Source organism: Prunus dulcis, chromosome 6 (assembly GCF_902201215.1).
Source record: "Prunus dulcis chromosome 6, ALMONDv2, whole genome shotgun sequence".
In the NCBI taxonomy this organism is placed as follows: Eukaryota; Viridiplantae; Streptophyta; class Magnoliopsida; order Rosales; family Rosaceae; genus Prunus; species Prunus dulcis.
The window spans coordinates 24184071-24199237 of NC_047655.1; the positions used below are offsets into that span (position 1 = coordinate 24184071).

The window sequence follows — 15167 nt, forward strand, 5'->3', positions numbered from 1 at the left end:
CAACATATAGGTAAAATAAGAAAAATTAGATTATCATACTATGGCTACATCATGCCCTAGCAACAGGAAATTAGTGACACATAATCATAGAATTCGGCACAAGCAAAAACATAAGGAAGAAACAATAAAACTTAGCCAATTGGGGTACTCTTCTGGCATCTCCAATCTCTCCAAGTCTTTGTGTCACTCCCCAAGGAGTTGTTTCTCATGCTTAAATAAAACTTCACACATCTATTCTTTCCCTAACTGGGCTTTTACAGCAGCCCAAAATAAAGAAAAACCTAATTAAAACATAAATCCAAAATGGGTAAGTAATTGACTCGTCTTCCTACTTTGACTGGGATAACACGTTAGTTACTTTGCACACACGTTTAGGGTCGTTCTTCTGCCAAGAAAATTCAGAAAAAATATGTAAATTGTAGGTCTTTGTCTTATCTTTCCAGCCATGTATCGCACCTCTTGAGGAAAAATCAAGAAAGTCTTCAAATAATCATTCTTCCACAGCAACACAATTTTGACCGGATTGCATCTTATGCTGACTTAACTTCAAAGATTGCTCTCATTGGCTGCTCCAAAAAATTTAGACACATTCCACAATCATCTTCAAGATCTTAGCCTTTATCTCCAACTGGTCTTGTACAAAAATTCCACCAAAAAGTCAAAAACCAATCACTTGCTCCGGAAAGCTGAAAATTGTAATATTCCATGGAAAGAAAAGCATTAAATAAAATTACTGTAGTTAGTTCTAGAATCAAGAAATCTGATCTAAAAAGTTGAATTTTGTGCATATATGAAGAAGATTTTGCATTACAATCCAAAAAAAAGAAAAAAAAAGAAGATTCTGCAGAATTTCATTGCAAGAAGTTTTGCAACCTTATATAGTCCAGATTGGCAAACGAGCAACTCCAGGCCTAAAGCATTTTTCAAAACCTTCAATGGAAGTTCTCAAATTTCTCCTTCTTTTGCTGTTTGCAGCAACAGTTGATTGGAGTGAAGCAGGGTTGTCCAGCTTAAGGCAGGGGAGCTCTTTGAAAGTTGAGGAAGAGATTGACTTCTTGGTTTCACTAAATAGAACTTTCTCCAGTGGATTTTACAAGGTTGGCACCAATGCCTCTTGTTATTCAATATGGTTCACCAATTCTGTCAATAAAACAGTTGTCTGGATGGCTAACAGAGATAAGCCTGTTAGTGGAAGAGGGTCCAAGCTAACTCTCCACAGAAATGGCAACTTGGTTTTGACTGATGGGGTTGGATCAATTGTCTGGTCAACCAACACTTTCTCTGATGCAAGTGTGGAGGCTCGGCTTCTTGAGACAGGAAACTTGGTGTTGATCAACCAAGCAAAGGAGGTCCTCTGGCAGAGTTTTGATTCTCCTACAGATACTCTTCTACCATCACAGAAACTTGTCAGGAACACAACCTTGGTGTCCATGAGAAGTCAAGGTACATACTTATCTGGATTCTATAACTTCAAATTCGGTGATAGTAATGTCTTATATCTCGTTTACAATGGCCCTCAATTTTCGAGTGCTTATTGGCCAAAGACGGATGGAACTGTTTTTGACATTGGCAGAACACCTTACAATAGCTCTAGATTAGCAATTTTGGATGAGGCTGGACAATTTATATCAAGTGACAATTTGATGTTCAATGCATCTGATTATGGAATTGGCCCAAAGCGCCGGTTAACAATGGATTATGATGGTATCTTAAGATTGTACAGTCTAGATGAATCAACTGGGCTCTGGGAAATGTCATGGGTGCCTGATGGTGTGGATGCTTGCCTGGTTCATGGCTTGTGTGGTGCATACGGTATTTGCACTTACAAACCACAACCTACTTGTAGTTGCCCTTATGGTTTCTCCCTAAACGATCCTTCAGACAGGTCGAAAGGCTGCTCAGCTTCGTTCGATTTGAGTAATGATGCAACCAAGTCAGACTTCCTTTTGCTTCCTAACACAGATTACTATGGATATGACTTGGATACCTATGCTCTTGGAATTTCTTTCAGCGCATGCAGGAATGAATGCCTAACTGATTCTAGATGCAAAGGATTCGGATATGCTCTGGATGGAAAAGGGCAATGTTTCCCTAAAAGTTTTCTCCTTAATGGATTTCATATGCCGAATACTCTCCAAATCATGCATGTTAAAATTCCAAAAGGTTTTCTGAGCAAGGATGAAGTCATAAAGAAGCTAGAAACATACGATTTGAACTGCTCAGCTGCACAAGTTTCTCTCAAAACTAGTAATCTTGAAGTGGAAAAGAGCAACAAAAATCGATACATGGATTACCTGGTTGGATTTTTAAGTTCCTTTGCAATAATTGAAACAATCTGCATTGGTTTGACATGGTGGTACGCATTCCGAAAGCATGCTCATGAGGAATTTGTGAATATGGGTTACATCGCACTAGCCATGGGATTCAAGCGTTTCACGTACGCAGAACTAAAAAGAGCCACCGATGGCTTCAAACAGGAGGTAGGGAAAGGTGGCTTTGGAACTGTGTATAAAGGTGTTCTAGACGATGAAAGAGTTGTTGCTGTGAAGAGACTAGATGGCATCTTGCAAGGAGATGCAGAGTTTTGGGCAGAGGTGAGTGTGATAGGGAATATCAATCACAGGAACTTGGTTAAACTATGGGGTTTCTGTGCTGACAATGAGCATAAGCTGCTCGTCTACGAGTACCTGGAGAATGGATCACTGGACAAAATCTTGTTCACATCAGATGGAGAACTAGGATTGGAGCAGAGATACAACATTGCTCTTGGCACAGCAAAGGGTTTGTCATATTTACATGAGGAATGCCTAGAATGGGTGCTCCATTGTGATGTAAAGCCTCAAAACATACTGTTAGATGACCACCTTGAACCTAAAGTGTCAGACTTTGGCATGTCAAAGCTATTCAAAGACATCCAAGGCATCAGGGACATCAATGGGATGGGATTTTCGAAAGCCCGGGGCACCAGAGGCTATATGGCTCCAGAGTGGATGATGAACCTGAAAATTGATGCAAAGGCAGATGTCTATAGCTATGGGATTGTTTTGTTGGAACTACTGAGTGGAAAAAGTGCTTCTATTCTCATATCAGCTCTTGCCAAAGAGTACAATGAATGCAACCAATTGGCACAATGTGTGACTGAAAAGATCAGAAAAGAAGGGCTTGAGGAAGTACTTGATCCTAGACTACTTGGTGAACTCGATAAGAAGAAGCTCGAAAGATTGATGAAAGTTGCCCTACTGTGTGTTCAAGATGATCGCAGTGCAAGGCCAGCCATGAGTAAGGTTGTGGAGCTTCTACTTGAAAATGACCAGTAAGGGCCAGATGAAGAAGATCACAGAGAGAGAGTGAATAATAGAAGCTAAATGTACAATAAATAATATGTTATTCTTACATTAGTTTAGCTTCCCATTAAATGTAATGATAGGTTACTAGGATTGGAGCATTCCAGCTGAATAAAAACTGTGATTCCAACAATTGTTTCAAGTTTCTGTATGATATATGATTCAGTTTTCATTCTTCGAATCAACAATCGTTCATAGAAAATCGAAAAAATTAAAACCATGAACAGAACTATGAATAAATGGTTCTACAGCCTAACAAATTAATACCATGAACAGAAGTATAAAAACTATTAGAGCTATTGTTGCTTGAGTAAAAGTTTCCTTCAACTGCATCTTTTGTAATATTTGCAATGGACTAGATATGTAAGCCTATAACATCATTTTCTCTTTTGTGAAAAGAATCAATTACATGTGGGATTTGTGCATGTTTTTTAATTTGATACTGTGCAATCAAAGTTGCAAACATCATTTTCCAAAGTTGTCAATTTGCAGTTCACTAGATGATTAAATAGGGGTAAAAATAGACTGCCGCCTGATTAAAAAAGAAATTGGCCTGACAATGACAACCTGTCAACATGATAAGAAAAATAAAATGGTAAACTTATGAAGATAATAGCTTGAAAATTATTAAGCAAAAACTTAATGTTATGAGCCGATTTTTTTGCCTGGACGAAAAGTAAGCAATCATCAGCAAAATAGAGATTAGACATTTTTATTCCATTATTCGAAGGGAGCAAGCTAATATGTGAAGAATTGGAAAGGGCCAAATTGTTTTAAATGTCTAATAAAAGGTTTCACACAAATTGTTTAAATGTCTAATAAAAGGTTTCAATATCCAATTTTATGGCCATTTGGGACCTTTTAAATCATTTTTTAGAAAAAAAGTTAGAGAATTTCTTGCCCAATTAATACATTTTTATAAAGGGAGTATTTTTGCTCATTACTTTAACTTAAGGTGTACTTTTATCATCCTTCTCATTATTTAACACGTGTCTATTGACATAACAATGATTCCATAAATACAAAATAAAGAATTAACTATGATTATACTAATTGACACGTATCAAGTATTAAGAAGGATTGTAAAAGTGCACATTAGGTTAAAGTTGTGAGCAACAATATTCCCTTTTCATAAATGGGAACAGAAGCCGCCTGATTAGGAATCAAAACTATGCTACAACGAGAAGTGCCCCAGCCTCCACCGGAAGAAAACTGAAAAGCCCCAAAAAGGCAAAGAAAAAAATAAAAAATAAAAGGCAAAAATCTCAACGTCTCTTTTTCGCGTCTCCGCTTCCCTCACTCACTCACTCACTCAACAAACATCCCAGCTTGCATAATCGAATACCAAAAGCCTCAACTTTCTCTCCTACCAAACAAGCCACCTTCCTCTTACTTTCCCTCATTTTCCCTCTCACTTTCTTCCGTTTTCCCGCACAATTATCTCTCGCCGTAAAGTTCGGACTGCAACCAAAAATTGTTGTGCAAAGGTATGAACTTCACAAGAGTTGTACTTTCATTCTTTACTTTAGTAGTTATGGCTGATTGGTGCTTCATTTTCTGTAGATTTTTTGTTTTAATCAGCTGCGATTATGTGAATATATATGTATATAAGTCTATTTTGTGTGATTTGATTGCATTAGCTTGCTAAGGGCTTTGTGTTGGTGGCGATTGCCTACTAATTCGTCGACTTCTCTGAGTTTGTATTATCGAGTGAGAAATTTTCGATTTTCTTGAAAGGCATATATGGCGGGTTGTTCTTCGAGCTTTGGAATATCGAATGTTGTAACCCTGCGGAACGAGGTCGTTTTGAGGAAGATGTGGAGCCAAAATTTGATTTTTGATGGCGTAAGGTTTAGGAATGATGCAAAGGAGGTAGCTTTGCCAGTTTTCTGTAGGAACAATCGCTTTAGACATGGGGTCAATTCCTTTTCGGTGAAGAAAGACCGGAATTTTATGGTCATGAGTATGTCTCAGCCTCAGGCTGAATCACACTCTGAGTTGGGAGCAGTAACGGTTTCAAATGAGGGAGCTGATGTTATTTTAGGAAAGGAAACGAGGATTTTGGAGAACGAGTATAGATCAAAAACCGAGAATGGTGTGCTTGATGGTAGTGGTGGTGATGGGAAATACACGAATGGTAGAGGAGGAGGGGGTGGTGGTGGTGGTGACGATGATGGGGATGATAAAGAAGAAGAAGAGTTTGGGCCACTTATGAAATTTGAAGAGGTTATGAAAGAGACAGAGGCTCGAGGGGCCAGTCTTCCCTCGGATATGATAGAGGCTGCCAAGAGTGTGGGAATTAGAAAAGTGCTTCTCCTTAGATATCTGGATTTGCAGGTACAGCTGTACTAAGTTTCTATTCAGTAATTATGTATCAATGTGTTCAGCATCAGTGATTCTTTCTCCTAATATGGTGTGACATTTAAATTGTAGGGGTCAGCCTGGCCTATAGGCTTTTTAATGAAGTCATGCTCTATGCTTCGTGATCGAATGCTAGCCGATCCGTCATTTCTCTTCAAAATTGGAACAGAGGTTTGTGCTTGTCTTGATGTAACTTTACACAAATTATTCATCTGGTTACATGATAGATGTAAGATGGTGAGGACAGGGAATAGTATCAACTTTAATATGTGATTACCCCCATCTTGGCTCCCCATGAATATAATTTGTCTCCTGTACAAACCAGGTTCACTTTCTGTGATAAGATATCCTGTAAATGGGCACATGCATAGTAAATTCCTATGCATCAAAGTTGTGGCTAAATTTTTGTCGATCATAGATTCTTTTCCCAGTGCCCCATTTTATTATATATAATGATATTGACCAGTGCAATGCAGATAGTCATTGATTCTTGTTGTGCTACATTTGCGGAAGTTCAAAAGAGGGGCAAAGATTTCTGGGCAGAATTTGAGCTGTATGTTGCAGATCTTTTGGTTGGGGTGGTGGTTAATGTTGCTTTGGTTGGGATGTTGGCACCCTATGCTCGTATTGGGCAACCATCATTATCAAAAGGGTTCCTTGGGCGCTTGCAGCATTCTTATGGAGCTCTCCCTAGCAGGTCAATAGCTCATGCCAAAAACAATACTCAAACCTAAATATCAATTCACGTCTAATAATATTTGATACTCATACTTGTCACATCTACTTGCAGCTTTAGAAAATAATGGGTATTTATTAAGTTTCTTAAGCGATCATCTTATGCAGTGTATTTGAAGCTGAAAGGCCAGGGTGTAGATATTCTGTGAATCAGAGAATTGCAACTTACTTTTTTAAGGTAAGATTTACACATATCTTTAACCAAATGATATTTTTATGTCTTCGTTCATTATATTTGTTGATTCAACCTTTCTGTTTTCAGGGCATCTTGTATGGCACAGTAGGCTTTGGATGTGGTATCATTGGACAGGGAATTGCAAACTTAATCATGACTGCCAAGCGGTACACTTCTATCTAGACAGACTCTCTTTGTGTGCGCACACGCTTGCTTGCACAACTCTAGCAGCTTTCTTGATTTGCATCATTGCTTACCAAATTATTTTATAAATGTCAGGAGCGTGAAGAAATCAGAAGAGGACATACCCGTGCCACCTCTAATTAAGAGTGCAGTTCTTTGGGGTATGCATTACTTCATCATTTACAGTTGTTATAGGTTGTCAGCTTTATTACCTTGTTATGATATTGGGATGAATTTTACTTCCATGAGTGTATCGGCATTTTTGGTTCCCTTATGTTTTAGTTTCATATGGTTCTGGTTGACATTTGCTGTCACTTGTGTAGTCTATTTCAATAACTCGGTTTTCTTTTTGTCCCCCAAACTACCAGGTGTTTTCCTTGCTTTCTCTTCCAACACCCGATATCAGATCATCAATGGACTTGAACGCTTGGTAGAGGCATCGCCTATGGCAAAGCAGATCCCGCCCGTCGCATTGGCTTTCACGGTTGGTGTACGATTTGCCAACAACATCTATGGTGGAATGCAGTTCGTGGACTGGGCTAGATGGAGTGGGGTTCAATAACTTCATGAGCTTCAGAAAGAGAGGTTCTCAAATGCACAAGAAGCACAAAATCGCCAACGAAATTCGGTCCCTCAAAAACTTTCCGATCCCCTTAGGATTAGTTTCGTCCTCAATGCTTTTATGTGTAATATAAAAAATGCTGAGTAGAAAGTCTTTTACTTTTTCCTATTGACAATCATGATGGCTGCATTTATAGATTATGCGGATAATAAAACCTTAGTTCCGTGCATTTTTTGCCTGTACAGATGTGAACAGTCCAAATTGGCACCGGTCTTGAAGTTCTTGTAATTGCATTGCAAGTGATGTGTTAGTATTTTCATCTAAGCCGCTTAGAAAAGAAAAGGCTCGCTTCAGCAAAATGCAGCTCTGTCTTCATTGATGCTGCATAACGGAAACCAAAACAAAAACAAAAAAAAAAAAAAACAAGGATCAATTTTTTGAAGGGAGGGGAGAGAAGCAGACAACCAATGTAGTTGGGAAACAGGCTTCAGTTGAGAATTAAAAGGAGGACAAAAAGATAAAAACTGAAAAGGTTTAATACGTTGTGTGTGAACTTTGGTAGTTCCAGGTGTCCCTATTTTGTGAGGAGAAATTTGTTAAGACGAGTCACCAGTTTACAAAGTATTTTGCACTTCCCTTGATTTTATGAGCAATCAGCTAAAAATAGGATAACCTTTACCCGCAGCATTCGCATGGACCAAATATAAGTGTTAATGTGAGTTGTCACTCAAACAAACCATAACTTACAGAGATCACATATATGCAAGAAAGATTCTTACAGAGAGAACAAAGAGGGAAGAAAGTAGGAGGGGAGACTGAGAACGATGGAGCATGCGACGCATTCTTCATCAGGAGGAGGGCTTGACAGTCAATCCCCTCCTCCCAAAACACCAGTTGGAGGATGGAGAGCCGTCAGATACATCCTTGGTAAATTCTTTTTTAGGCAAGCTTCTCATTTTATGTTGATCTTTTCTTATCATTTCTATAATGATTTTATATGGGGGGATTGGACCCCCCGCGTTTTCTTAATGAAGACATAGTTGGATGAGTTCTGACTGTTACGATTTGTGTTTTTGAAGGGAATGAGACGTTTGAGAAGGTGGCTTCCATGAGCTTGGTTGCAAATTTGGTGATGTATCTGCATACAAAGTACAACTTGGATAATGTAGTTTCGGCTAATGTGTTCAACATCTGGTCTGGTTCGTGCAACATTGCACCGTTGTTTGGTGCTTTCGTTGCTGACACTTACGTTGGAAAGTTCTATACTCTTCTCTTTAGCTCAATAGCATCCCTCCTGGTAAGAATCTATAAATAGAATATGATATTCATTGAATTAATTTTTTAAGGATCTATGAACACTTGTGATTTCAATCTGGCAGGGAATGGGGACCCTGACCTTAACTGCAGGTTTACACGAATTAACTCCCTCTGCCTGCAAAGGACAAACCGAATGCCCACAACCTAATGCTTGGCAGCTAGCCGTCCTCTATTCGGGTCTCGGGTTGCTAGTTGTTGGATCTGGAGGCCTTAGACCATGCAACATTGCCTTTGGAGCTGATCAGTTTGACACCAAAACAGAGAAAGGAAGAGCACAGCTAGACAGCTTTTGCAATTGGTGGTACCTCCTGTTCACCGTAGCCCTCCTCATAGCTCTCACCGGAGTAGTCTATATTCAGACCAATGTCAGCTGGATTTTGGGTTTTTCCATACCAACTGCCTGCTTTGGTCTCTCCATAATAATTTTCTTGCTTGGAACCAAGTTGTACATACGCATAAAGCCCCAAGGAAGCGTCTTCACCGACATTATCAAGGTTGTAGTAGCTACCTGCAGAAAATATGGTTCTAATGCAGGACAAACTTCAGGGAAGTTGTTTTATGATCCTCCTCCAATTGGATCAGAGTCTCAGACGGCAGCTTGCACGGACAGACTCAAGTTCATTGATAAGGCTGCTATGATAATGGACCCTAGTGAAGTGGACAGCCAAGGCAAGCCTACAAATGGATGGAGATTATGCAGTGTGCAGCAAGTTGAGCAACTAAAATCTGTGGTGTGGATATTGCCTGTTTGGATAACTGGAATTTTTTGTTTCATAGGCATGAACCAAATGAATTCTTTTGGGATCTTTCAAGCAATTCAGATGAACAAAGCAATTGGACCCAAATTCCAAATTCCACCAGCCTGGATGGGGCTAGCACCAATGATTGCACTTTCAATATGGATCATCATATACGAGAGCCTCTACATTCCTCAAATGCAGAAAAGGAACAAGAATGAAAGCGGAAGGTTGACAATGGAGCAGAGGTTTAAGATTGGCATTGTGATGTCAGTTCTGTGCATGGTGGTGGCCGGACTTACTGAGATGAAGCGCCGGAACTCAGCTCTGAAGCACGGGACTTTCGAGTCACCTATAACGGTTGCATTGCTCGTGCCACAATTCGCATTATCTGGTCTGATTGAAGCTTTTGCTGCAATTGCCTTGATGGAACTACTTACCGTGCAGTGGCCACAGAGCATGAGGACTTTTGCTGGGGCAGTCTTCTTTCTCAGCTTGTCCATGGCAAGCTACCTAACCTCCCTTCTCATCACAATCGTCAAAAAAGTGAGTGGCTTGAATGGCAATTCATCATGGTTGGGTGGCAATGATCTTAACAAGAATAGGCTTGATTACTACTATTACACCATAGCCGGCCTCGGGGTCCTAAATTTTGTGTATTTCCATTTCTATGCCCGCCATTATCTATCCGATGCAGCAGCTGTTGAAAATTCTGAAAACCAAGTTAACTCTGACACTGAAAAGGGTTGTAGGTCCAGAGACACTGAAAGGGGGTTGTAGTTCTTGTAGATTACAGATATTGCCTAGTGTTCTTATAGTCCTGTTTGTTTTTTTCATGTAATGTTATTGATTTGATTCTCCTAGTAGTACCAAGAACGTTTGAAAACCTCAAAGCATGTGTTTTACAAGTAAATATCTTTACATTACATTTTGTTCATTATTTGTGAGCATTCATTCTATCTTGCATTGCACCACGGCAGCGTAATAGTTTCCTAATGAATCTTTGGTAAACAATATTTTACACGTGGCCGAAGCTGGGATATACCACGGTCATATTTTGTAAGGCTTCCTTGCTAGAAGACGGAAAATTGTAACGGCTATATTGACTTCGATATTTTCCCGCGCAGCCTCTATATATATATATATATATATATATATTTCTCTCTGCACACACCGCACCAACACCAGAGTTCCCAACCTCTCAGAGACTCCAAGACTCAACCTTTCGACATTGAAAGTTGGAACTCTAAAACCAAATCCCAAGAAACCAACCCCAAATCAACCAAAACCATGACCAAGATCGACGCCCTCCGTCGATTTATCATCCCCTGCTTCTCCCCCACCAAGAAAACAACCCACTCCGCCGGCACCAAGAAACGCCTGAGCACTTCCCTGCGCGACGACCTCGAGGACATTGACGCCGCCGCCTCCAAAACCCACGACCCACGAGACCAAGATTCGCAGTCTTCCTCACCCACAACCGAGAATGACGCCGTCTCGACAATCGCGCCCCTGCAGCCTCGTCCCTCGAAATCCATGGTCATTGGCACCATCTTCGGTCACCGCCTCGGCCACGTGTGGTTCTGCATCCAGCATGACCGCCTCTCCACCAAACCCACCCTCCTCCTCGAGCTCTCCATCAAGACCCACCAGCTCGTCAACGAGATGCGATTCGGCCTCGTCCGCGTAACCCTCGAGTGCGACGAGTCGGGCCGGTCCCAGCTCGCCACGTGTCCGCTCCATTCCGTCCCGCTCTGGACCGTCCACTGCAACGGCCGCCAACTCGGGTTCGCGGGGAGGAGGAGAGCGAGCGATAAGGTGAAATTGATGCTGAAGACGATGCAGTCGACGACGGTCGGCGCCGGGGTTATGCCGACCGGGTACGGGTTGGAGTCGGATTCGGGTCAGGAGGTGATGTATATGAGGGCTAACTATGAGCACGTGGTGGGGAGCGCTGACTCGGAGTCGTTTCATCTGATTAACCCGGATCAGTACCCGGGTCAAGAACTGAGTGTCTTCTTGCTTAGGTCCAAGCACTCATGAGACTTCTGCTCAAGGTTCAAGGTCACATTTTTATTTTAATTATTATGGGTCTCTCTGGTTATTTCTTCTTTTCCTTTTCTGGGAACTGTTGAAATGGAAAGTGAAAACTAGGTGTTTTCTGTAGCTACGGATTTTTTGGAAAATCCTTGTTGGGAATTTGGGGTTTTTGTATTTTCTTGGAAGAGAAATTCTTTTTTTTTTTTAGAGGGTTTCTTTAGAGGGTTTCTTTAGAGGGTTGGATAGAGATAGCAGGGGGCTAGCTAATTCCAGCAATATCAACTGTACATTGTATATCATTTCATCTCAGAAGTGATCAACAGACTTCAAAATTTCAATGAAATTTCAGATCATTTCTTACTTTTGCACCTTCATTCCCTATGTTCATGGCACTAAACACAATGATCAACTTAAGTGGGTAAAGATTTTATTTTGCATCTATCTCAGCCGTCCATATATGATCTAAATATTAAAAACAGAGTGCAGATTGATATGGTGTGACTGATGTGGGTTCATAAACATTGCAGTCCACGGATGTTAAGTTTTTTGAATGTTCCTAGCCTTGTGTTTTCAGAATTTCAGGGGTTTTGATTCTTTGAAAAATTTGCCCATGTCTGTACAAGAATACAACTATGGACCACTTTGAAGTTTCAAACTAGGCTACAAAGAATAAACCAAATAACAAGGCACCTGTCACTTGTGTTTGTAACTCTTCTGCAAGTTCTACTGTTACCAACTTAGATATTTTCTGTACAACTGTTCTGATTTTAACTTTCATCTAAAAGACAAACCATGGGATTTTGAGGCTCAAAATAAATGCCATAATACAACATTAAACCTCCACCACCTAATTATATAATTATTTCTGCGTAATTTCTTTATAATCTGTATATATATATATATATATGTGTGTGCTAATTAGAAGCTTCTGCAGCACATCAATCTCTGTAAGAAGTCATCTTGCTTCCCATTTCTCACTAGATAAGATGCTGGAAGGAAAAGCTGTGGTGCGAGAAACAGATATGCCACATGCCATGCAGAGCCATGCCATGGAGTTGGCTTACAAGGCTCTTGATCTCCATGAAGTTTCTGACTGTAGATCCATTGCTCACCATATCAAACAGGTTTCAATTATTTTCACCCTCAAGATTAAATATTCTTCACTTCGTTTTATATATATATATATATATATATATATATATATATATATATGGATACTCCTATGAAACAGTAGAAAAAGAAGGACTAGAAAAGTGATCTGAGATTGCCATCATATCTTTTGTCTGCTCATTTTTAAAATGCCACAAAACGACAAAGCTAATTATGTGATCAAAAGGGTTCGATGTGTGGAGCAAGGAAAGATTAGAAAAAGTAGTTTCTTCTCAAAAGCAATGCAGGGTAGAAAGGATCCAAACGCTAACTTTGCAGCATGGCATAGTGGCAGTGATTCCCGGAGGAGCTAAAACAACCAATTTAATATGACATATTTGGATAACATTACCAAAGTTGCCGATCTCAGCTACCACTTTAGGCTCCAAATAGCATGTTTAAAGCTGTATAACTTCCTTTATGTCTGGAAAAAAGCTTAACTTTTGGTTCAAGTAGCAGCCTAATTAAACTAAATAAGTAGGTTTGGTGTGCTATTTTTTTTATGTTTGTTCCTGGTCTGTATGGGGGAGGTTAGATTATGCTTTAGATTGAATCTCACCTACGGCCAAAGCATATATTCCTCCTCCTACTTTCTGTCTGGAAAATACACTTTCCCAAATGTGCAGTTAGGATGTATCCCGGTTGATTTGGGATTTGTGGGATTGGCTAACATGAATTTAGCTGCAAGATGTCATTTACTGTAGTAACTTTCACTTTTCATATATTATCAGTGATTCAAGCAACCAGTCATGGGACACTACAGTAAAAAACCCTTTTAAGTTTTAACACCCTTGATGTAACACACTTTATGGTATTGGATAAAAGTTGTTTTTTATGCCAAGGGAACTGACTTCTTATCTTATCTGCTCATTGTTTGTGAATTCTTCCACTGTTTTCCTTAAGCTTTTGTTCTCCTAAACAGAAGTTTGATGAAGCTTATGGCTCTGCCTGGCACTGTGTGGTTGGCAAAAACTTTGGATCTTGCATCACACATTTGTGTGGGACTTTCATTTTCTTCCATGTGGAGATGATGGAGTTTCTCATATTCAAGGATGGCAAAGACTCTACTGAAAGCAGGGAAGAAGCTATTGGTGTGCTGCAGACGGAAAGCCAAGATAGTGATGATGCATAAGACAATTTATCGAATATTTGCCAGCAAGAGAAGTTGGAACTTGGCAAATGCTAGGGGTGTTCAATCTTAGAAGGAAAGTAATAAATTAGGGTGACATAAATCCAAATCAACAAGGGGTCAATTGCATGCCTCAACTAGTAGTCTTCAGCTGCAGCCGGCATAGATCATGCATTGCCTTTTTTGTCTTTTTCAATTTATGGACCAGAAATTTTATAAACAAGAAAACAATACAGTATGACAAAAAAAAAAAACTGCAACAAGACACTGGAACAGACAGAACATCCAGCTAAATTGAAATAAAGTCCAAAATAAAATACAAAAGATTGTACAACATTTGTGAGTATTGCCTCTTAAGAGAAGAATCAGGAATATTATCCCATTCTGCTAGTACCTTAGGTTGAACATCGTAGACCATCTTTTCCTTAACAGAAATCCAATTTGAAAGATTTTTCTTCTTTGGACTGTAAATCCTTTTCATCTCGGTACAGTAGATATGACCGTCCCGAGGCATGTCTGATGTCATAAATGTCAAGTGTGCCCTTGAACTGAGAGATTCTCTTTATGTTTGAATCACAAACTTCTTGATACCATTCCAAGCAGCTTCACCTTGCCAATCGAAGCATTAGGTTCTTCCCGTAACTATTGTATCTGCAATGGAAAAACAGGTGTTCCCGTAACTATATACCGAAACAACATCAATAAAACAGAGGCTGTTGGGTTCTTCCCCATTCCTGAAAAAGTGCATATATTGATTCTGACATCCAAGAGCAACCAAGAGAAAAATCCATGCTTTTGGGTGGCTTTGGAAAGCCAGATGAATTTATGCTAGTCCAACACAAGAAGCTTGCCTAAAAGCTCTTGATACAATAATCGAAAGAGCCTGCCAACATAATTTACAACCAAAATTTCGTGTACTGTGAATCAGTCTTCAAGGGCGCAGGGCGCTTCATCACTTGAAAAAGTTATATTATAAATTTAAGTAGCCATCAACTTAATTTCAAGATCTAAAAATTTGCTGATGATTTGCAGATAGATATAAAAAGTTTCGTCCAATGAGTAATTCTCTAATAAGCATAAGAGAATGTGCACATTCTTATGCTTATTAGATTAACGACTGTTGGTCTAATTACCAGAGTCCACAAAAATCTCACTAGTTGATACGTACCACAAACAGAAAAGTTGATCAGTGCACAGCAATCTGACCTCTGCAGTAAGCCAGCACCTCACCTGGGCAATGACATCGATTTTTTGAAGCTCGTGTTCAATCCTGATTGCATAGAACATAAGGGATCACCTGAGCAATGTAGGGGATGTGACCTGAAAATGCAGAAACAAACAAAGAACATAAAATAACCAAAACGTGCATCAGGTACTTTAGCTTCATGAGGTTAACAAGTCTTGCATTGGCGGTGAGGACGAGGTAATCCGCATC

General features: G+C 39.8%; 5 protein-coding genes across 6 annotated transcripts; all 5 read left to right on the top strand.

Moving 5' to 3' along the window:
* The first annotated feature begins 935 nt into the window (after window positions 1-935).
* Window positions 936-3334, top strand: LOC117630518 (putative receptor protein kinase ZmPK1). Its single transcript, XM_034363225.1, has one exon. The coding sequence runs from the start codon at window positions 936-938 to the stop codon at window positions 3315-3317; it is 2382 nt and encodes a 793-aa protein (XP_034219116.1). The 3' UTR covers window positions 3318-3334.
* A 1179-nt stretch (window positions 3335-4513) lies between these two features.
* On the top strand, window positions 4514-7601 carry LOC117633027 (protein RETICULATA, chloroplastic). 2 transcript variants are annotated; one of them, XM_034366694.1, is made up of 8 exons: window positions 4514-4831; window positions 4985-5681; window positions 5778-5876; window positions 6182-6402; window positions 6549-6618; window positions 6703-6782; window positions 6895-6959; window positions 7167-7601. In XM_034366694.1, the coding sequence occupies exons 2-8, from the start codon at window positions 5088-5090 to the stop codon at window positions 7358-7360; spliced, it is 1323 nt and encodes a 440-aa protein (XP_034222585.1). In that variant the 5' UTR covers window positions 4514-4831; window positions 4985-5087; the 3' UTR covers window positions 7361-7601. The 2 variants fall into 2 exon arrangements, with proteins under 2 accessions (XP_034222585.1, XP_034222586.1); XM_034366695.1 differs by having other exon boundaries at window positions 5082-5681; window positions 7167-7598.
* Window positions 7602-8453: 852 nt separating this feature from the next.
* On the top strand, window positions 8454-10194 carry LOC117630519 (protein NRT1/ PTR FAMILY 2.8). Its single transcript, XM_034363226.1, has 2 exons — window positions 8454-8657; window positions 8740-10194. Exons 1-2 carry the CDS (start codon window positions 8469-8471, stop codon window positions 10192-10194), a joined length of 1644 nt encoding a protein of 547 aa, XP_034219117.1. The 5' UTR covers window positions 8454-8468.
* A 424-nt stretch (window positions 10195-10618) lies between these two features.
* Window positions 10619-11635, top strand: LOC117632721 (protein MIZU-KUSSEI 1). Its single transcript, XM_034366278.1, has one exon. The coding sequence runs from the start codon at window positions 10705-10707 to the stop codon at window positions 11455-11457; it is 753 nt and encodes a 250-aa protein (XP_034222169.1). The 5' UTR covers window positions 10619-10704; the 3' UTR covers window positions 11458-11635.
* Window positions 11636-12440: 805 nt separating this feature from the next.
* On the top strand, window positions 12441-13735 carry LOC117630520 (dynein light chain LC6, flagellar outer arm-like). Its single transcript, XM_034363227.1, has 2 exons — window positions 12441-12578; window positions 13526-13735. The coding sequence occupies exons 1-2, from the start codon at window positions 12441-12443 to the stop codon at window positions 13733-13735; spliced, it is 348 nt and encodes a 115-aa protein (XP_034219118.1).
* The last annotated feature ends 1432 nt before the right edge of the window (window positions 13736-15167 follow it).

Bases quoted from the DNA above. Each gene is read 5' to 3' on its own strand.
- LOC117630518 (XM_034363225.1), top strand. From the start codon at position 936: ATGGAAGTTCTCAAATTTCTCCTTCTTTTGCTGTTTGCAGCAACAGTT.
- LOC117632721 (XM_034366278.1), top strand. From the start codon at position 10,705: ATGACCAAGATCGACGCCCTCCGTCGATTTATCATCCCCTGCTTCTCC.
- LOC117630519 (XM_034363226.1), top strand. From the start codon at position 8,469: ATGAGCTTGGTTGCAAATTTGGTGATGTATCTGCATACAAAGTACAAC. The intron at 8,658-8,739 runs GTAAGAATCTAT...TCAATCTGGCAG, and splicing joins GCTCAATAGCATCCCTCCTG to GGAATGGGGACCCTGACCTT.
- LOC117630520 (XM_034363227.1), top strand. From the start codon at position 12,441: ATGCTGGAAGGAAAAGCTGTGGTGCGAGAAACAGATATGCCACATGCC. The intron at 12,579-13,525 runs GTTTCAATTATT...TCTCCTAAACAG, and splicing joins TTGCTCACCATATCAAACAG to AAGTTTGATGAAGCTTATGG.
- LOC117633027 (XM_034366694.1), top strand. From the start codon at position 5,088: ATGGCGGGTTGTTCTTCGAGCTTTGGAATATCGAATGTTGTAACCCTG. The intron at 5,877-6,181 runs GTTTGTGCTTGT...AGTGCAATGCAG, and splicing joins TCTTCAAAATTGGAACAGAG to ATAGTCATTGATTCTTGTTG. The intron at 6,783-6,894 runs GTACACTTCTAT...TATAAATGTCAG, and splicing joins TTAATCATGACTGCCAAGCG to GAGCGTGAAGAAATCAGAAG.